Source organism: Canis lupus, chromosome 4 (assembly GCF_048164855.1).
Source record: "Canis lupus baileyi chromosome 4, mCanLup2.hap1, whole genome shotgun sequence".
NCBI lineage: Eukaryota > Metazoa > Chordata > Mammalia > Carnivora > Canidae > Canis > Canis lupus.
The window spans coordinates 44,807,395-44,829,310 of record NC_132841.1 but is presented as its reverse complement, the minus strand read 5'-3'; the positions used below and the strand labels follow the sequence as shown (position 1 = coordinate 44,829,310).

At 36.3% G+C, this 21,916-nt stretch overlaps 1 protein-coding gene across 5 annotated transcripts in view; it reads left to right on the top strand.

Moving 5' to 3' along the window:
- The window catches only part of TENM2 (teneurin transmembrane protein 2), a 1,505,907-nt gene that overhangs the window by 852,438 nt on the left and 631,553 nt on the right, over window positions 1-21,916 (top strand). The window contains exon 1 of one of the 5 annotated variants that reach the window (XM_072824232.1): window positions 2,813-3,331. The exons of 3 other annotated variants lie outside the window; for them this stretch is intronic. In XM_072824232.1, coding sequence (XP_072680333.1) covers window positions 3,286-3,331 — 46 coding nt within the window. In that variant the 5' untranslated portion in view covers window positions 2,813-3,285. Of the gene's footprint in view, window positions 1-2,812; window positions 3,332-21,916 lie in introns of those variants that run through there. One more of the 5 variants, XM_072824237.1, reaches the window with a different exon arrangement.

Genomic DNA, 21,916 nt, shown 5'->3' with positions numbered 1-21,916 from the left:
CCAAAGTCCCCAGGTTGAAAATGCCCTAGAAATCTGGAAATGAAATAATAACTTTAAGAGACAGGGGTTGGGTGGGGAGATATTTGATAGCTGTTGATAACTGAATGATGAGAAAGAATGGAAAGAAAGGTGCCCTGGATGACTCTAGGCCTTATACGCTTCACACAGGTTGAGGACATGGGAAGAACTGCAGCTTGTTTTGAGAAGTGGGATCATGAGTTTGGGTGTAGAACTTGTTGAGTTTTAAGTATATTATCCAAGTGGGAAGACCCAGAAGCAGGTTGAATAACTAGAACTTACAAGGAAGGTCAGGGTGGGAAGAAGTCTGTGTGAGTCAGCTATTTGGAGGTGATAAAATATTGTCTATCTTAGCTATTAAAAAAAAATCTGTTGGGAGGATTTCCTACTAAGAGGTAATATTTATGAAGCACTCGCTGTGTGCTAGGAACAGAACTCACAACAGCACATGCATTATTTATTCCTAATGACAGCCTCATGAGGCAGGTATCATCATTACACCCATTTTAAGGTAAAACAGCCACAGAAAGGCAAAATAACTGGTCAAGGTCACACACCAAGCAGGTGGTAGAGCTGGGATTCAATCCCAGCCAACCCAGTTCCCAAAACTGAGCACTCACCCACCATATATTCCACAGTATAAACACATGAACATAAAGCTGTCCCACAGAGAAATGTCTTGTAAAGAGTCACATTCTATTAAGAAATGTTAACAGGACTGGGGCCACCTTTGGCACCCCACAGAGCCCCCTTCACTCAAGATATCTTAAGAATAAATCATATGTATCAAACTACAAGTGATGCCCGCTCAGGGTACCCACCTCCTCACTAAGGAAGTGGTAAAAATAAGCAACAACACTGACAGCCACTTATAGCTTTTTTTTTTTTTAAATCTTTTTGTCACCTTGATTTGTTTTTATCTTTCTTCCACTATGTCTTGCTGATCCTGTTCAATATGCCCCAGGCCCCTCCCTGCTTTTATTGCACTGAAATAGTTGTATTCTTGTAGGAGAGTCTTTATTTTTATTGGCAGAAAATTCTCAGTCTACTTACTCCCTTGTATAAAGTTAATTTTAACTATAGAACCTGTATCAATAATGTCATTTAAAGGAGGCTGCTTCCAATACACTCTGTGAAATGTCTGCAGAGAATTTCGGATTTACCAGGGCACACTTCCCTAGCTACTGCGGCTTCCTTTCTCTTCTACATCTGAGCTTTCTCTGTTCTCTGGCCAGCTGCCTTCTGTTCAGCCCCTGTGTGTTCTCCAATCTCTGCTCTGCCTTAATGATAAGTAAGGCTTCATCTTGATCACATTGCAGGGATGGAAGGGGGGGGGATTGTTACTTCTTTATTTGGGGCCAAGCTAAAGACATATCCTCCAATTGGCAAACCACAAAAATTATTACACTTCAAGTTTAATAAGATCAAGCAATCCCTCTTTGGATAGAGCCCTGTGGCCAGGGTGGAGAAAGGTCTTTCTTCCTGGACCAGTTCTCACTGCGTATCTGGTGGCTTACACGGGATCTCCAAAACATGAGACGCCTGGGGTCCAGGGATATACTGGTGGGGTACACAATGGTTGAAGTGAGATGACCGGGTTTTTATTTTTAGTTTTTCCAGAATAATAACTGTTATAAGTAGGACACATGGGATTTATTTTCCATTATTAGAATTGCTTAATTTCAAAAATATGGTCAGTCAAAAGCTTGGGTGTCTCCCCTTCTTGCTGGCTTACTACCACGTTAGCTCAGGTTACCATGGAAAGCAAGCAGTTATTTCCACCAATAACTTATACCAAACACTTGACCTTGGAATCGGTAATTTACATCCTTATAAGAGAGGTCACTTAGGGAATTTAACTGTGTAATCCTAGCCCCCATGTGGCAGAAGATGAGTAGAAATGGAACAAAGCTGGTAAAACACCATTCGAAACAATTTGATTTTGGGAAATCATTTCTTTTCGACCTTATTTTTAAAATGGAACCTACTTTAAAATGGTACAGGAAGGCAGAAGGATGCAGTAAAAGTCTATAGAAATAGTGACTCAAAAACTCTGTTCCAGGACTCAAGAAGGCAAGCCTGTTGTCACATTTGGAGGGAAACCAGAAGGAATTTAGGTCTTCACTTTCCTAATAGCCTCTTTTCCACCACTTTTCTTCAAACATCTTGCCCTCTCTTTTATTTTGCCTTTAATAATACAACTAATAGGGAGAAACCACCTTTCAAACTTTAGCCAGGAAACAGAGGTTCTGCAAGTACTAATATTTTGGTGTGGGCTTCTTCTCTTAAAGACAATTACCAAGACGAAGCATTTGTTTCTTCTTTTGTTTACCCATGGCAGTTTGTCAGCAGTTATGATAAGTAGAGTTCCATCTGCCAGTAAAACTACGTTGCAAATTGCCATAGAAATTAGCAGCTTTCATTTTTGCCTACATAAATAAATATGCGAAATAAATTGCACATAAATGCCTCCTAAAAAATCACAGGTACACCGCACAGTTAAATGCCAATCAGACAAAACCAGAGACACATTGCGATTATCTCAGTTTTCAAACCTGGAAGATACACGAATGTGTTTCTAAATGAGAGAGGCAGTGTATCATGCTCGCTGAGATAAAAACAGAAGCTGCCAGACACTGCACTGTGGCTTTATTCTCAGAATCCTTTGCCTGAAACCCGCTCTATCTTTTCTCCGTGTTCTCCTCTCTCTCTCCCCCTGTCTCTCTCTCTGTCTCTCTCTGTCTCTCTGTCTCTCTCTCTCCTTCTCCTTCTCTCTCTGCCTTCTTTCCCCCTCTCCCTCTCTCCTCACTGTCTTTTCCCTCGCTCATTGTTCTCTCTCTCCTCCTGCCTTTGATGCACATACGTTGTCACATTCCATTGACTCTCTCCTCTTCTCTGTTCTTACACTCAAGCCTAGCGGTGCTTTCGCCAGGCAGCGGCAGCCTCTCCTGCGAGTTTTAGTCATGTGTGCAGCTCAGTTTGATCGAGCGTTCCTTTTCTGCCTTTTCACTCTTACAAAAGATTAAAAGGTGGCGTCACATTGCTCCCCTGTTCCTTCCCGCAGGAGGGACTTAAAAGGGACAACAAAAACTAATCACTTTCAATAAGCATTTTCTTGCTAGGGAAAAGGGGGGGAAATAAAAGAAGAAGGAAAGAAAGAAAAGGGACAGAAAAAAAAAAAAAAGAAAGAAAGAAAGAAAGAAAGGCAGGGGGGTGGATTTAGCGGTGTAATTGGAGACCGGTGGTGAGGATTGGGGCGAGCTAGAGATGTTGCACGCTGCTAACAAGGGAAGGAAGCCTTCAGCTGAGCCAGGTAAGAGCGCCCATCGGAGGGTTTGACCGAGTGGCTTAGTTAAATCTCTGTTTTCACCGTTTTGTAATTGAGAAAGGCATCCGCAGCAGAAGCCGATTTTTCAGTCGGCTTCCTTTTGTTTAACATAGAAAGTACCTGTATTAATTTTGATGAATTAGAGCATGCAGCAAATTCAATTGAAAATAGATTTGTATAGTAAATGCGTTTATACTGAATGATTTCTTCTCCGTTTTATTTAAGGAGAGAGATGAGAAAGATGATTTTGATCAGAATAGCACTTTGCATTATGTTAAATTCTAAACAGCTAACGGAGAAAAATAATCCAATTGATTCTGTTTTTGAACTCGGGGACTTAAACCCTGGGAGAGAGCTGGCATTTGAAATTTTTCTTCTAAGCGAACTTCTGATGTGTTATAATAATTTTTCACTGGAGGTTTAAGCAAGGTTAGAGTTTATTTAAGTCTAGTTGCTGGGGTGTGTTTGGTTTGGATCTTGTCAGTGAAGCTCTATCTCCTTAACCTGTGTCAGGTTGATGTTTCATAAATGGAGATTAAGTGTTGTCCCAAATGAAATATGAAGTTAAAACATCAGGTTAGGGCATGTTTTAGAACAGGATCCAGTAAATAATTAGGATAACTGAATTATGACAGTTTGAGATGGGAGTTAACTCTGGAGGTGCTGTTTGGTAAGCCTTCCTGGCTTTTAAGCAGCTCAATAATGAAGGGGGCTAATTATCAGGCTCAAGTTGGAACTTTGCATTTAGGACCCTAAATATAGAATACATGTGGACTTTCACCGTAGGTGGCTTTTAGGAAGCTGTCCCTTTTGTGCGCTATGAATGAGAGTTGTGGATTATATTTGATGGCATTTCTCCTTTAAAGAGCTTTGGGATGAAGCTTAAAAGGCTCACATCTATTTTAACATTGAACAAACACAAAATGCAATATACTGTAGTCTCCCGGTACCTGATTTTTATTGCTGCTGCTGTTGTTTTAAGGTTTCGATAATGTGTTTTTAACCTCAGTTTTCGTTGATTTTGTGTTCATTGCCTCTGCTGCTAAAATTTATTGCTGGCATGAATGAACTGAAATTTGAGAATGCAAAAAAAAAAAAAATAAAGATAGAAAGAAAAAAATAGAAAGAAAGAAAGACACTCATTAGCCAGAGTTTTTATTTAAGGATACAGAAATCCAAATTATATCCAAGTTTGTTACCTAGGATGTTACCTAAAATGTTTGACTTAATTTTTAGATAATTTTGAGGGGATGGGAACATCTGAATATTCAAAGTACAACATTCTGTTAAACGAATGCTTCTCTGGAATGAGATCTAGAAAGGTGACTTTAATGCCTCCACAAGGTTTGGTACCGGAAAGAGCTGCTGTACTATGTGGCATCATTGAGACCAGCAACCGTGAACCAGAGGATGGTTTATATATTTATTTCATGATAAGATTCTTTTTCTTACCGACTTTCCAAATTGGACTTGCTCCCCAATACCTTACTCTGGCATGTCTCATGTTTGCCAAACCCTCTAATGGCATTTCGCGGGTGCAGCACGTGAATCCAATTTTACGAGTATACATGAGGAGCTGCTGAATTTGGGGGGAGTAGAGACCAAAGAGACAATGGGGTCTCATCAGACTTCAACATGGAGAGATAGCCGGCCGAAGTTCTGAAGGAAGACCCCTCGTACAGGTGTGGGGAATCTTCATTTTTCCATCATGGGGAAAGAGCAGAGAAAGATGTGGACAGGGGTAGAAGAAACTGCTCTAGAATGTTGATGGTGTCATGCTGGTGGTAGCCTAGTGAGTTTTTAAAATCACATCACCTGCAGTTTTCTTTTCTCAACTTACGAAACTTTGCAGAATCTTGAAGTAGTTCCTCTCGGATTCAGTCCGTGTCTCGACATAGCTTTCTCTCATAAAATCTTTTCTCTGACTCTCGCCTTACCCAACTCCTCAGTGTTAGGGCTGCCACTGATAATGATGAATGTTTCCTAAAAGAAGTGACAAGTGTTGAGAAGATGGGCCGGGAGAAAATATGTTGTCTGCGTCACATATGTGTTTTAATTTTGTTGATGAAAATGACTTCTTCAAGGTGAGGAGATGATACATTCGAAGTTGCAGCTTGGCTCTCTGTATCAGTGAACCACTACCCTTCTGCCCTTCTTCTAGACATCTCAGTAGAGCTAACGTGGGCAGAAATAATCTGGTTGTAAACTGGATGGTAGTGCAGCATGCACTTCCTAAGCAGATGGTAACCAAAACTATCCTTACTCAAACTATCTGATTCATATAAATAGCATTTTTCTGACTTTTCCAGTAGATGTTGCTGGAGAGCAAAGAAAAGATCATTTTTTTACAGGAAAAAAAGAAATGCAGTAGACTTATAAAAGCCAACGGAAAAGATCCTTCTCCCCAAACTCCGCTGATAGCATTTTGCATAATTTGCTAATTAATGAATTATATTGAATCATTACCTTTTATGATGTTCTATAGAAAGCTATTAAAACTTGAGTTAGATTTTAAAATTATGGGATTGTTCTCTTTAGTCCCTATATATAATGTCTGTTTGCTGTTTTCCGTTTTTAAAAAATCAAGTTAACTGCACATTACTATTCAGAACATTTCATCCCTGAATGCTAAAACCCTTTAACATGCAAATATGATGTCAGAGGAAGAACTGAAATAGAATACTCTGAGAAGAGTAATGATCAAACGCATTATAAAAATATGCACCAGTTGCCAACATGTAATGAAATATTAAGAAATTAAAAGCATGCAACCTCTAAAGTAATAGAATTTCATTGCTCTGAGACTGTTTTCCCACTGAATATTAAGTGCTTAATAGATCTATCCGTAAAGAAACAATCGAAAACCTACATGGTTTGTCACTGAAGTTCTTTCATTATATGATTTTGAAAAATTAGCCCAATAGGATTTTCCTCAGACTAGGAAATGTAATTAACATTGGATATTAAGTGCTAGATTTCCAAAGCAAAAGCCACAAAGCTTGATGGAGAAAATAGGAATGCAGAGAGCAAGCATCAAGCACTACAAGCTGAGGGGACCCACGCTAGAACTACTCTGCTGGTAATCACTCTGATAAAATGACAAAGATGTCCCAGAGGAGCCTGGATTCTAGTACCCAGACATGGACTGATGCAATTTCAGGCAACCAATGACCTCTATCTGTGGGAATATTTATTTTTGGGAATGATCAATTAACTGATTTCAATTGTCAAAGAGAAGTGTATGTATTTTTTTTTTTTCTATGCACGGGGAGCCTGGATATTACAAAGGCACAGACAGGACAAGGGTATAACCTATGTGGTAGAGCTTTCGGTTTTTCTTACCTTAACCAGTCCGAGCTCTTTTCTGGTGGATTTTTTCTCTGCATTGAAGCCCTTCTTTGTCAGTTTTCATTCCTGAGGTAGGAAATGTTCCCGAGGATGTTTTGATTTAACACCCATTTGTTTCTCTTTTCTGGGAGAAAAAAAAAGGAAAAAAAAAAAAAAGCTTATCTTTAAAAGACGTGTCCGGTACTCCTATATTGTAATTAGTACTGTAAGTCCCACTGGATAGAAATGGCCTTTTTTTTTTCCTTTGATTCAAATACATTATTTTGTGCTTGACCTATAGTGGGTTTTTTGTTTGTTTGTTTTTCTGTCGTTAAATAAAAAAACCAATTGTACAATTTGATGGGAGATTTGGGTTCCTTTTTCTGGTTTGCTTGCTGTTCACTTTTGGTATTCTCTGTTTTCAGTGGAGCTATCAAGCACTGACTCTGCCCAAAGCACCCTGAGTCAAATGTGCCAAATGCTACCTCAAACAATAACAACAAATGTCTGTCTTCTCACTGAGAATCTTAGGAAGACACAAGATGTGACCCATACCTAGAGAATTGCCTAGTGGATTAAAATGTACCCAGTTCTAACTCCTTCCTTAAGAGAATGGAACAGAGAGGTTCCTCTCACTGCAGGTTGAGAGGATCCTGAAGGTGGAAGTCTTTGAATTAGGAGCGAAAGGTGAAGATACAAAATAATCTCGATGAGCAAAGTGAGGGGTCATGTGGTATGTAATACCAAAAAGAACGAGTAATGCCAATATGATTGAGAGCCTTGAGTGGCGGGTCGAGCGATTTAATAGCTACTGAAAAGATGAGATCTGAAAACTTCAAGAAGAGTTCCCTCGGAAGAGAATAGGGAAGGAGTGGAATAGTGGGTCCATACTATACTCCTGCCCACCCAACAGATGCTGAAATGTCTATCTAGGGACCATCTGCTCTCCAATTATACTGTGGCCTAAGGGAGCTATTGTTACTAGTGGGATATTGCTTTACTTTTTTAGGGATGTTGTTAAAAAACAAAACAAAACAAGTGAGAACCCCTTGTCTAGAGGCCAGAAACCAGAGGCTAATCTATTGCATTATCCTAGACCGAGGTGGTAAGGTTGAGAAACACTGTCACAAGGAGGGAGAATGGCTCCGAGAAACACCTTCCTATTATAATTATTGCAATTTCTTGTATGTACTGTAGATGTCATGGCCTCATTAGACAGGGATTCTGTGTATATGCATTTGTTTTCGTAAGAAAAACCTTCACTATTTGTCAGAGATGAGACCTGTAATTTAGAATGTGTTATATTCTCTGCATACTATTTGGATATAATCAATTAATGTGATGTTCATTTCCTGTTTTCGGAGATTGTTTAGGATGGAATCTTATGCTCTTTAAAAGTTTTCATCCTCTCTGAGAAGGTATATACTTTATCTGTTGAAATTAATTACTTCTTTGAATTGCCTATGTGTCAGTTACTTTCTAGAAACCTTGACTAACTTACCTTGAACTCTTAGATGTGTAGTGTATTTGACAAATTCAGCTGTGGAGATTCCTCTAACTATATAGTGAAGGTTTATATGTTAACATTTAAGATGTTTTCTTGCGCCCAACAGACTTCATAATGAGAAGGAGCAGAAATAATTATTAGCACAGTTAGGTAAGTGGAGTGCCACCCTTTTTCTCAGAAATTGATTTAACCAGACTATTCAGGTGAACAGGGTTACCAACATCACCTTGGAACCAAGCTATAGATGATTGCCTTGCCTTGTCCTCCAACCACTTTAATCTAATTTGTTCCATTTACTTCTCTAAGCTTTTTATCTTCCCACCATTTTAATACCATCAGAGATGGGGGCTGCCCATGACATTCACACTTGACATTATCAAACACAAAAGGCATCACTCATGCACTTGACTGCATTACAATGCAAGGGAAAAAAATAGATCCCAGAGGCTTAGAAATTATTGTTTCATACCTTGAATGTAGGTGGGTTTTTTTCCCCCTGTTTCCTCCAGCCTGCCTCATTTGACTGTTTTTGCTTCTGTGTGCTTCCAGAGAGTTCTGAAAACCCTGGAAAAATCAGCACTCACGAATCCATAACATACACACCCTTATGTTCACTGGAGGCATGCATGTTAATACAATGGAAATTTACAACTCTATTATTAACTGTTATTTGCTAGGCATCAACCACATTTTGATGTAGTACTGAAGTTGAGCCTTGCACTTGAGCTGTTTTTTCACCATTGACTTCAGTTTTTCTGGCAGACAGCTGTGGCCAGACCTTTTCCTGACTCACACATCTGTGGTCATTGCAGTAACTCTATTATTGCTGCATAGACCCAAAATGTTTGGAATCTCTAGCCATCCTGAGTTTCTTTACCCATGAAATCTTTGTGTGTGTGTGCATTAGGGTGGGGGAAAGATTGTTAAAGTTAATATAAATTTATTTATACCTCCCTTTGCTTACTGTTCTGAACTTTCTATGCAAAGACAATTCCTTCCTTTCCCTGCATATATTGGATAACATTTGTGAGTTGGACAAATAGTGTTATCAGATTGTGGTGAATTGCTTCAGGAGTATTACATCATGCATCAGGATTGTGTGCTCTGTAAAGCTCTGTAAAACAGCTAGCTACATGGTATCCTACAGGTTTAATATACTTCTGCAGCCTTGTACTTGGGAAGGATTTCTGTAATTGGAGACAATCTAGCAAGGAGAACTTTTTAAGCCATTGGAGGCCAAAATACAAGTTTTTGAGAAATGTGACTTTATAGGCTTGAAACTGAGTGGATTACAAATTTCTCTTAACTGGACAGAATCATAATTGCATATATAGTACAGTCCTGATTATCCAGGGTTTGAATTTCCAGCATAGGGATTATCCAGATTTCTTTTCTGACTCCCCTGTCTTTTCTCTAACTACCTGACGTGAATCATTTCTCTAATCATTGGCACCTCTGCTAATGGTATGGAAGGGCATATTTGAGCAGCAAAATCCAAACCAGTGAATTATCTTTCAGAAGACCTAATTATGTAAAAAGTCTGAGTGGCTAGGTTTTTAAAGCTATTCACTAAAATTTAAATTCACTAAAATTTGAAACTAGTCTCTGACTAAATTTCAATTATGGTGCCCCTCTTTCTGTTTATGTATTTACTATAGGTATTCTTATACAAATATTTTATTGTCATGTTTAAGAGGCAAAAAGCAAATCAACCTGCCTGAATAATGTCAAGTAATTGGTTTCATTGTTCTGGCTTATATCATCCCCCTCACCTATCATTCAAACCAACTACTATTTTGAATTAACTAGTTGGATATTGTGCCTCGTTGGCATTTTATAAGACCACAGATCAAGCCAGTGTACCTTGTGCGGGTCGTCAGGGTTCTGATTAGCATATTCCTCTGGTATTAACTACACACATGGATTATTGGTGTGCAGGCCCCACTGAGTTAATCTCCAACACCATTTCCAGTCCATTTCCATCACCAGCTCACTGCCAGTCAATCTTTGATAAACTATTTATATTTAGGATTTGCCCCCCTGGAGGTCTTCAGAGTCCCAGAGGACTTTAAAGACCGTAAAGCCTCTTTAGATAGAATTAGGCTGAAATGGTCAAAGTATAGGAAGTTTATAGGGACGTTGGCATTCCCAGCACCTTTCCAAATTTATAGAATAGGCCGCAGGATTCCACCTACTGGAAATCACTGCAGAATCACAATTTGATTTCCTTTCTTTTTCTTATATGTCAGTTGTGGCTTGGACATTTTCAAAGTCTTGTGGTTGTATCTGCCACTTGGTAACAATGTCTCAGCAAATAATTGACTCTTCTTTCATACTATCCTTTTCTGACAAACATGTCTATAATAATTAGTTGCACTCTAAGGTGCCTAATCAAACTCTGCAAGATGTTTCTGTTTCTAAATCTACTATGTAATATGATGTAAATGACAAAATATAGCTAACACAGATATACTGAAGGGCAAAAAAAAAAATGTTAAAACGCTCTTGATCCTAAACATATTATCACTAGATTAAAATTGAGTATATTAGAGAGAAATCTATTTGGAGTTTTTAATGCTGAGGTATGATTGGTGACGTAGTGTAATGACAAGTGGTTTTCCACCCATATTCTATTTTATTTCCACCCATATTTTAAATGAGAATTTAAACAGTAATGTAGTATACAGTACTGAAAATGGAAAACTTCAATGACTATTAGAAAAATAATTGACAAGTCTAGTCATGAGTTCTGTATAGATGGGGAGGTGCCTCATTTACACATATATCTATACATATATTCATGCATATATGTTTCTCTTTCTCTCTCTATATATATGTACATGCTTCTACCTCCATCTCTGTATCAGTATCTATATTCGTATCTTTATCTACTATAAATATTCAGAAGTAGAGAGATAATGGGTATATTCCTAGTAAGATATGGCGTGGCTATGTGCCTGGTAAGATACTGCACTTTTCTCCAGCTGACATTATTCATTTCCCGCAATCTAATGTCAGTGTGCTAGGTAGCAAGGATGCCAAGGCGAACCAGACCTAACCCTTAAGGAGTTCATGATCTAGTCCTGAATCAGAAATTATTTTAATGTTGAATGTTACGTTCATGAATATATTTAGCAATTGGAAACACAGAGAAAAAATTCAAGGCTTACCAAGCCATCTGAGCTCTCACTGGGTACATCTAAATTTGACATGCTTTGCCTGGTCAGGAGGAGGGCTAGAAAAGAAATACAGCAAGCATGATTTGGGGGAAGCATATCCTCACATAAAGTGATCTAATCTCAACTAAAAATATATTTGGCTTTATGGAAAAGCTTGGCCAGTGTGCCCAAATTCTCTATTATTCCTTACTGCTGGAAAGTCACAAAGCAAAGATAGGGTTAGTTTGTTTGAAATTCACTTTTCGGTGAGTCTTATACAAGTAGAACACGGAAAGTGCTATCAACATGCTTATTATTAAACATGTATACCTAAGGGTCTGTTTGAAAATATATGTAAATAATATGTACATATTTTTTCTAAAAATGAAATGGGCTTCTATGGTTAAGATCCTTTTATTCCTAATTTGTATGTCATTTATGATGTATATGTTGTATGTATTTATAACCACATATCGTATGTGATTTATATACACACACATATAGTCTCTAGAGGTCAGTAGAATATAAGAAATGGGCAAACCTAGATGAGACCTAGAGATTCTGGAGACCATTTTTCAAATGGCAAAATGATAATAGTCTACTAATGACATTAGGAACTAAAATCATTAATCAGTGTTAACAAAAAAGTCATGTCATTCTTGTTCCTGAAATGAATCTAATCTATTTGTTTTAAGCAAATTTCAGATAAATGAACATTTACATGGCAAGAACCTTGACAGAAACTCAAATTTTAATTACTTGACTGTGGTTTATTATGAGACTGTAATTCTCTAGAATCCTTTTTTGAAGATATTTTAATATTACCAGAACCCAATGGTAAATTGTTTTTAAACATTTGACTATTATATCCAAAACCTATTTCTATTCTAGCTGCCAATTCAGTTTCCTCAACTCTTACAAATGAATGATTTGATGATTTATATGTTGCAATTCTATTTGTTCTTATGAACTAAATGTCCCTGATGTTGGAAAATGTATTAGAAAATTGTGATTTATTTTATATATAAGGCTAAAAATGTTGACAGTTCAGCAAATTGCTGCACAGTTGAGCATGTTTATCAAGTTTTTCTCTAAAAAAGTCATGCACAAAAAGTGTAGAAAATGATGGCATGTAGCTATGAGCTATCTGATCATAGAGTTGCCAGTGCTCTTACACACCATCTCGTGTGATAGAAATTAATTTCTGAATTTAACTTGACGTTGCATGATGTTGAACGTAATATGTCTTGCACACATTAATATCACTCACCCTGGGAACTAATTTATCAATAATGTATTCCCATATCTGCCTATTTACACCCTAGTGGATGGCATTTTAAGCTCAGTTTCCTCCATGATAAATCCTAATCTGGGGCTGCAAATACAAAATGCTTAGAAGGGCGTGGTCAGAAATAAGACAGTAGGAGGCGATGGAGGGCAGTGAAAGCAGAACAATTTTAAACACATGCACACACAACAAACAAACCAAAAAAACCTACTAAGCATTTTTGGAAAATGATCGTGTGGAGTATTTCAAAGAACTTTAGGCCAGAGTGGCTTCCGTTATCACCAAGAGATAATTGATAAGTATTGATAGACCGCTTCCAATGGATAATCTGCTTGTTCGTTGCCACATTATTGAATGAGAAAGAACAATGTATTTCTTGTTCTCAAGGAATTTATAGTGTAATGGGGTGCTGCCCAGGCATCATCTCCCCTGCCTCTGTGCCCCCACATCTCCTCTCTCAAACTGCTACATTCCCTGTTCCATCCCTTTCAGTTCTTCCAGCTGTCTTTGCAAATGCTCATCCTTCTTGTCTTCTTCCAACATTCTGGCTTGCATCTTCTATTCATCTTCTAGGTTTCCGCTTAAATGTTGCTTCTTCCCAGATTCCTGGACTACTACAACCTAAGTCTAAATTTGGAGCTCCCTTTGTGACCCTGCGACAACACATCTCCTTTATTATAACAATGTTCTCAGTTTACATGACTGCCAGTTTGTCCATTTCCACATGCCCTTAAGTTCAGAGGGGGCAGGAACCTTGCGGTTAGCTTGTGCACTGATGTATTATGATACCTAGTAAGATACCTGGCAGCATAAAGCTTATTTAACTTGTAACTCTTGAACGGATGTTTAAATACATAAATAATCACAATGCACTGATAAAGTAAAAAAGAAGCTATCATCTCTTTCACGAGACTGGGAAGGATTCACACCCTTGCTTGGACTCATGTCTTACTCAAGGACAGGTTAGTAGTCTTAGGGGTCACCTTTCTTCTGCCTCTCCTTACCTACCTTGAAATCGATCCAGGTCCCTAAGTCATAGAATGGAACCAACCTCTTAGTTAGATGCAGTTGTACACTTTTTAGTTGTATTTTTCTCCTTAGGCTGTGGTGATGTTATTTATGATCGATGGTAGACTTATTCTAGTGAAGCCCCAAAATGGTGACTCTCCTTTCTACTCTAGTGATTGGTTTCAAGATAGGGAGCCTTGGCCATCAGAACTACTTAAAAAGAACTAGACCCTGAGCACCATGAATATGGTTTAAGTAGGGATTTAGACATGATAATGCAGAATAAATATACATTTATTTCTTTTTAGTTGTCCCTAGGGGACCAAGGTCATTTTATGTGAAGATCTACGCTCCTCCCTAAATATTTCAGTAAGGCCTTTGAATTCTCTTTAACAGATGGAACTACTCCTGGTTCCTTATAATTGAAAGAACCCTAACAGGTCCCAATCCTCCATTTAACACCTTGAGACTTCTGTTTGCATCTCTACCACAAGATTTCCCAGACCCCCACACTGTTGCTCTCCATAGATAGAGCATTTAGATGACTAAGTAGCATCTGGTTTGTGCAGTTGTTGTCAGAGAACCCATTTCATTTCTATGTGTTGTTGTTTAGGATCATTCAAGTCATACTCTCAAAGTAGAAAATTATTCTCATAGAACCCCCGTATACGGTTAAGACTGGATTTGGAAGTAAGGAGTGAACAACTTTAATCTTTTGTGATTTTAGTCAGCTGCATTCCAGGTATTACTGTCTTTTAATCACAAATGTGTGATAAGTTTGTTGAGAGGTATGAGGAATATGATAGAAAGAGCATTCAGATATGGTTTCTTCTCCTCCGCCTCTTCCTCCTTCTTCCTTTTCACTCTTATTTTAAATTACCTTCTGCCTTTATTATCAAACCCTGTGCTCACTGTTGTTTGTTTTTATTGTCTACAGGAGGGAGCATTTTATAAAAAATATATATATACAATGAGATTCACTCCATATATTGATATGATGAAAGCAACCTTGGAATTATATTGTTGTTCAGGAAGAATAATGGAGGTTTCAGGAAGAACTAAAGCATACCTGATATGACGTGGAGGAGGAGGGCAGCTGGCTATTATTCTATAGTTTGGTAATATTTGCTGCCTTTTATCAGAGATTTTATTTTTTAATACTGTGCCAGGGAGGCTAAAAAGATTTTATTTTTTAATATTGTGTCAGGGAGGTTGAAAAAAGGAATATGTAGAGATTAATAATAAGCAAATCCTTTTCTTCATCTCTGGAAAGAATTTAAGAACTCATCAATCAAAATATTTTTCTAAAAATGCATTGTCTTTCTATATTATACAAAAACATCAACAACCAGCAGCCATCCTAGAGGTTCTTTAGATAATAATTTTATACAAATTTTAAGCAAATCATAAAATTATTTTAAGTCATACTAATAAACATTAAAAAGCTGGTCAGGGGATCCCTGGGTGGCGCAGCAGTTTAGCGCCTGCCCTTGGCCCAGGGCGCGATCCTGGAGACCCGGGATCGAATCCCACGTCGGGCTCCCGGTGCATGGAGTCTGCTTCTCCCTCTGCCTGTGTCTCTGCCTCTCTCTCTCTCTCTCTCTCTGTGACTATCATAAATAAATAAAAATAAAAAAAATAAAAAAAATAAAAAAGCTGGTCAGTTTACTATGCCCCTGAAAATATGCAGATTAAATGATTTGAGTTCACAACTGTAATTTCTATTTTTAAATATTTTACATACACCCCTGACCTTGTTTTTGCTCCTAAGATGATGTCAAGACGTCCATCCCTTTCTCTTCTTTTCCTTCTCTGAAGAGTATCCTATTAAACCCCCTTGTGTATCTTTTGTAGAAACTCTTCAAACCAAAAATAGTTTATTAGATTTCTTCCTGAATGAGAAAATATTTTTTTAAGAAAAAAAGGTAATTCTTTGAAAAATGAGTTGTGCTTGCCTCAAGAAGATATGTTTCATTTGTAGAAAATTATAACCACCTTCGAACAATCACAATATCTCTCCTTTCCAAAGCAACCTGGAATGAGGAATCATCAATATCAGAGTAAAAACTTATGCATACTTCAATTTAGCAAATGACTTTACTTACAAAAATACATACAGATATAAAAAAATAGAACTTGGACTCTTCGGTTTATTTTGCAGTTCTGAAAGTGCTTGTGGATTTCTTAATGTTAAATTGGTAATTGTTGATCTCTGAGGAGGGGCACAGTATCTTCAGTCTGAGCTTATTACAGTGTAAAATATGGATTGCCTTTACCCTAATGGCCTCTGAATCCTATTACCATCCCATTAGAGAGTGTGGGATTTTAGTAATTCTGTTGTTGTTTCCAGTGGGCAGTGAATATAATGGGGAAGGGCAGGGGTTAATGCAATTCATCTCTTTTAATACTTGTAACTCCGAGTCCCTTATCACACTCACTATGGTTTCTTTGGGGTTTCCACCCCGCCCCCATTTTCTTTCTGTTATCTCTAAGGCCCAATATATTTCTATAAGCCCTTCCCAACCAGAAGAGTTTGGCGAGAGTGGTGATTTTGTGATTTTTAAATTTAAAGAGAATTTTAGCTATTAGGTTTTCAGAAACTGAAGATAAATAAATAAGGTGGTGTGTCAGCTTGTTGTGAAACCGGCTGTAGCTCAGAAAGGTTTTCAGTGACTGTCGTTGTGCCAAGAATAGTATTGAAATAGCTCTTCAATCAAGATCATTTATAAGGCCTTTTGGAAGGAGAAGCATGAGACAAGCGGGTCGGATCAATGCCCGCTAGTGTTCTGGGTATAATGTTTCCATGTGCTCCTGGAGACAGCTGTGTCCTGGGTCCTAGCAGTGCTAGAGAGAGGAGTTGGGAAAGATTTCAAAGTGATAGAAATTAGATTCCTTTAAAGAGAAGTATATGAGCGATGGTTAATTCCCTATGAATCAGACATGCTCAATAGATGTACATGTCTGATTATGTAGCCCTGGTTTTATTCGTGAAATTTGTTTTTAACTAATACAGCTTTTTTTCTGAATAAATACGAACATCAGATTATTTCTCAGTATGTCAAAACAAATTAGTTTCCCACAGTGATGCAGTGAAAGGTGTAACTATTTTCCCTCTTTATATGTCAGAAAGCATTACTGGGACTGGGAAATTCCCACTCCTCTCCCCTTAGCCCATGAGCCTAGTGGTTTGCAAAAGTCTGGTTTAATGCACAAGCATGGTCACCTAGAGCTCCAGCACCCCCCTCTACTGCCATTAATGAGAATCGCATGCTGAGATCCAAAGAGGCAGGGGTCTATACTCAGAGAAAGGCAGGGAATGGCAGGAGGTGATCAGACTATTTCAATCTGTTGAAAGTGAGTGATATTCCCAGGGCTTATTGTTCACCTTCTCAGAGAATTAAGTTTCCATATGTTTCATCATAAATGGAATGGGTGTGCAACATAATTGCAACATGAAAATATCTACTGGATGACATAATAGAAAACCAGTATTCGGGGAGAAATTTCTTCTTGTCTTCATATTCTAAATATCTCTATTGTCCACCTGGTTATAGCTAATAGCTTAAGCCTGGTGGCAGGGTTTAGATATGGTGCCTTGGTATAGAATAGTTTGCATATTTATGCTGAATATTCATACATTGAGTTTCTCTTTAATTTGAGATATTACTTATCATATTTCTAGATAGACTGTGATACTATTATTTCTTCCCATCAGTTTGGATGTATTGAGTGAAATTCATTTTAGAAGGTAATTATGTAACTACAGATACAATTAGTCTTCATTCCAATGAATTGATATAAATAAGCATTGTTAAAGGATCTTATTTCCTTTTGATCCTTAGTTATGGATGACGTTTTCAAAACATTTTTGTGACCACGATCACGTGGGAAACTGAAACGAGCAAACAAAAATGAAATAAAATAAAATCTACCAGAGGTACCTATTGATATAATAATCTTTTTTAAGGAAGCACATATATGTGAGACCATTGCAGAGAATTACTGAAACTATAGAAGAGACACGTAAAACCTCTGTAGAATTACTTAACATTTTATAAAGGACAATATATGGGATGCTACTTATTTAGCAGGTGGAGTTTGTACTTCTGCTTCTCACTAGGTTGGTCCCACTTAATTTGTCTTGTCTCTTTGTTCTTGAAACTTTCCTTCAGACCTGCCAAGAAACATAAAAATCAGATGACACTAATGTTTGTCTCAATAGGAGAATGACGTATCATCTTTGTAAAGCTACGAACTTGTCATTTGTCGTCTCTCTTGGTGTTCCCTTAATGCGCAATATACATACTTCACATTTGTTGAATATCATCAGCAAATGAATAATAAAATATGACTTTTTGGAAGGTTAGGTAGTGTGTTTTTTGTAATTGTTTTTGTATTTTAAAAACTAGTGTCAGAATTCAAAAGTAAATGTGAATCATCATGTGGAAGACAGGCATGCTGAATCCCATTTTTTATACCGTATCTCATCCTTTGCTTTTTTTGAAGCACACTTTTCGATAAGACTCTCCAATAAGCTCTCTAAGTTTATGATAGCAATAGAAATTAAGATATTTTATTTAAATATGTATTTTCTAACTCTAAAAATGTAGAATGGACTTTCCAGGAAATTTGGAAAATTCAGAAAAAAATTAAACATTATAAAAATCACCTGTAGTTTCACTCAAATCTGTCCTTTTAACCCATTTAGAGAAATGAATATTTTAAAAGTCAGGATTTTTCTTTCACGCATTCATTGTCATATTGTGGGAATTCTCTAATGAATTAAATAGTGCTCAAAAACATTAATATAAAAAAATTAATATTCTATCAAAGTGTATGCCTTAAAAATATATCATGACTTTAAAAAGATAACTTGTATTAATTTTGTAATTCTAAAAATCTAATTATATGTTTATTGTAAAATAATTTGTAAAAAAAATAAGTAAAAGTAAAATCATTTTACTATAGAAAGATGAATACTACCAATTGTTTAGTGTGTCATTTTTTATCATTTTGCCTATGTAATAAATAATAATAATTATTTTTAAAATGTACATATTAGTTCTTTCTGTTGAAGTTCTATACTTGATACCTTGATCTACTCACTTTCCACTGAATTTTCTGCTTGATTTTATTTTTTTAAAACAATGTCAGATTTTTGACATTTATAAGTACTCTTGTTATTTTTAAGATGTAGTAAAATTCTGCTTATTATATTCAGTATTTATATTTCACCCCAGTAGCTGTTTTTATGTTGTTTTTCACATGAAGGTATTTAAAATGTAGTAAAGTCTTCTAATATTTTAGGTATCTTGAATTCATTCTCAGCTTTAAAAAAATTTCCATTATAAGTTTCCATAAATATATACTATTTTCTCCTAGTAATTTACAAAATACTGTTATAAAACATAAAACATAAAATCTTTTAGTCTATCTAGAAGTTTATGTATATGTCATATGAGGATCCATTTTTCCCCCAGAAAGTTAATCCATTATTAGAATTTTAATCTGTATTCCTTATTAAATCTCTGGTGCAGTAGAGTCTATTTCAGGACATTTTGCTCTATCAGATATGTCTGTATATATATATATATATATATATATATTTACATTTATAAATGTATAAATGTATATATATACATTTATATATAAATGTATATATTCTGCACTGTTACTCCACTGTTTTGTTATACTAAGTTTATAGTAAGTTCAGTGTAATAGAGGAAGGCTCTCGTTTTTTTTTTCTCTTTAGACTTTTTTATCCTTATTCCTTATTTTTTCCAAATAAATTACAGAATAATGATATTCAAATTTTAAAACATCCATTTATATATTAAATTCAACTTTATTAAATTTTCATCTTGACTATCCAATTGTATGTGTATACAGAAAATGAGGAAACACTATCATATTTACCAATATTTTTCTCTTTGATAGTTTTTTTTTTTTCCAATAAAACATTTCTTTTGAGTATTTGGGTTTGGACTTCACTGATTTCTTTTGTGTCCTTTTTTTTTTACTTTATGTCTCAATCAGGCAATTTTTCCTACAATCTCATAAAAAAAATCCCCTACTCCTTTGCATACAATGATGCAGGAAATTTCTCCTACATTACTTTTTATTCTTCTTGAGAAAACAATGTATGTCAGTTAAAAAGTAAAGTGCTCATTATATCAGTCTACCATGGGCCAAATTATGTTTTCTGAAACATAGCTGCACAAAATAAAATGCTGATCTAACATAGCTGGTCTTTCTACATTTGCGTGTCAGCAATAAAGGCACTAAGCAGCCTAAAGAGCTCTGATTGCTCAAGCTTCTCCAGGGTGGAATTTTGTAAGATATAATCCGTAGGAAATCAGTCCAATTTGTAACTCAACTAAGAAAGTGTTCCTTGGTGGAGTAAGTTTGAGAAATAATTTATATAATAGCCTTTTCTTGGCATTTCATGATAACCATTAACATATTAAAAGGCCTAACAAGTTCTACAATAAAAATGTCTATAAAAATGTCTTTGATTTATTTGAATTTAACTTCTCCCAGGTTTCATCAACAGCATAGAGATTTGCTTTTTTTTTTTTTTTTTTTTTTTGAAGAAGGGGGAAATTATTTTGGTTTGGTGATTTATGTTTTGTTGTAGGGTAAGTGTAAGACCTATTGCTCAACCAATTGAATTTATACTGAGTATTAATTTCAACTAGGCATTTTCCCAACCAATTTCAAATTCTAGTGAGTCTTGTTTCTTTTAGGAGTAGAATGAGATGATTCTACTCAGATCTTTGGAGGCAGGTCTCAAAGTGTTTCACTCACTGACTTATTTAATTATTAGTACTAGTTGTGGCTACAGTAGGTAACATACAATCTCATCATATGTAGTAGCTTTATGCTACTTTGCAAAATAAACTTTTTGCAGATTAATCTTTCTCTGTAAAATGGGAACAGTATCTAGAAGGAGGTTATGAGCAGCAGCAATGCTACATATAGAGCCCTTAATACAATTTCTACACAGAGTAGCCACATATAAAATTATAGTTGGCATTACACTTAATAATCATTTACAAGAAGAATGAATAAGACATATTCCCTGTTCTCAAACACCCTAACAGTGGTGCAATAAGAAGTAACAATTTCATAATGCTTTGTAATTTACATATATTTTATCGTGTGTTGTGGAAAGGGTAAGCATCCAAATGAGTAAAGAAAACCAGAAAAATGCAGAGAGGGAACTGAAATCAAGGGATATAGTGGTTCTCTGGGGGCAATTATTTGCGACAGTATATGCTGATCCAGAATGAGGAGAAGCACCCATCCCTTCTACATGAGGATTTTACCCAGGTAGAACATCATCAGAGGCTGTCACACAGTTTGATGGAATCGAATCAAAATCACATCCAAAGTTCAGTTCCTTGGCTACAAGTGCTTGCTGAGTTGAGTTTCTTTTTTGGGTAACCCTTCTATGAATGTGATTTTAAAAGCATCCCAAAGTTATGAGTGCCTTTGTGTCGTGTTGACATCTGATTCATCACTGAGTAAACATCCTGCCATCACTACTGGAGCATTGTTTTATCCTCCTGGCAGCGAACCCCCAGCTCAGCAAGAACGGTGTGGAAATGTTGGTAAACCCCTTTATTACTTTACGTCTAGACTCCTGTAATTCTCCATTTGTGGGTCTTCTAAACTATGTTATTTATAGGATGCAGCTTAAAGGTACAAGACGGCCCAGATCCTTCCTGGCATTTTGTCACCTCAGCATATTTAGAACCATCAATTCAATCCTCATATCGGTTACCCATAAGATTTTACATTGATTGTGAAGTTGTTTTACTCACACAAATGGTGCCTCAGAGATGTGGTTTCACTCTGCCTGTCTCATGGATTTTTCTTTACCAAACTCTGATCACTTCTAAAGACTTCAATTTGGAAGATTCTGATAGGTCCCACGGGCTTGAGGTGAATTTATTCATAGTTATGTTGGCAAGTTTTAGCTTTTATTATATTTTTAAGAGAAATTCTTTATTACTTCAACAATATATATTCTTTATAGATAATAAATCACAGGTTTTTAAATGATTTTTTTTTTCTGACACCTTCTTAGTATTCAATATTGTGGAGAAAACATGGGCTCAGATATTTTTCCATGCATATATGATAAAATGTTTAATAAAATGAGATTTATATCATACTTTTTATCTAGAAACCTACTTTTAAAATTTATGTTATTATGCTCTTTTTCTCTACTTTAAGATTTTTATTTTAATGATTGTATAATTTTTCATCTTGTGAAA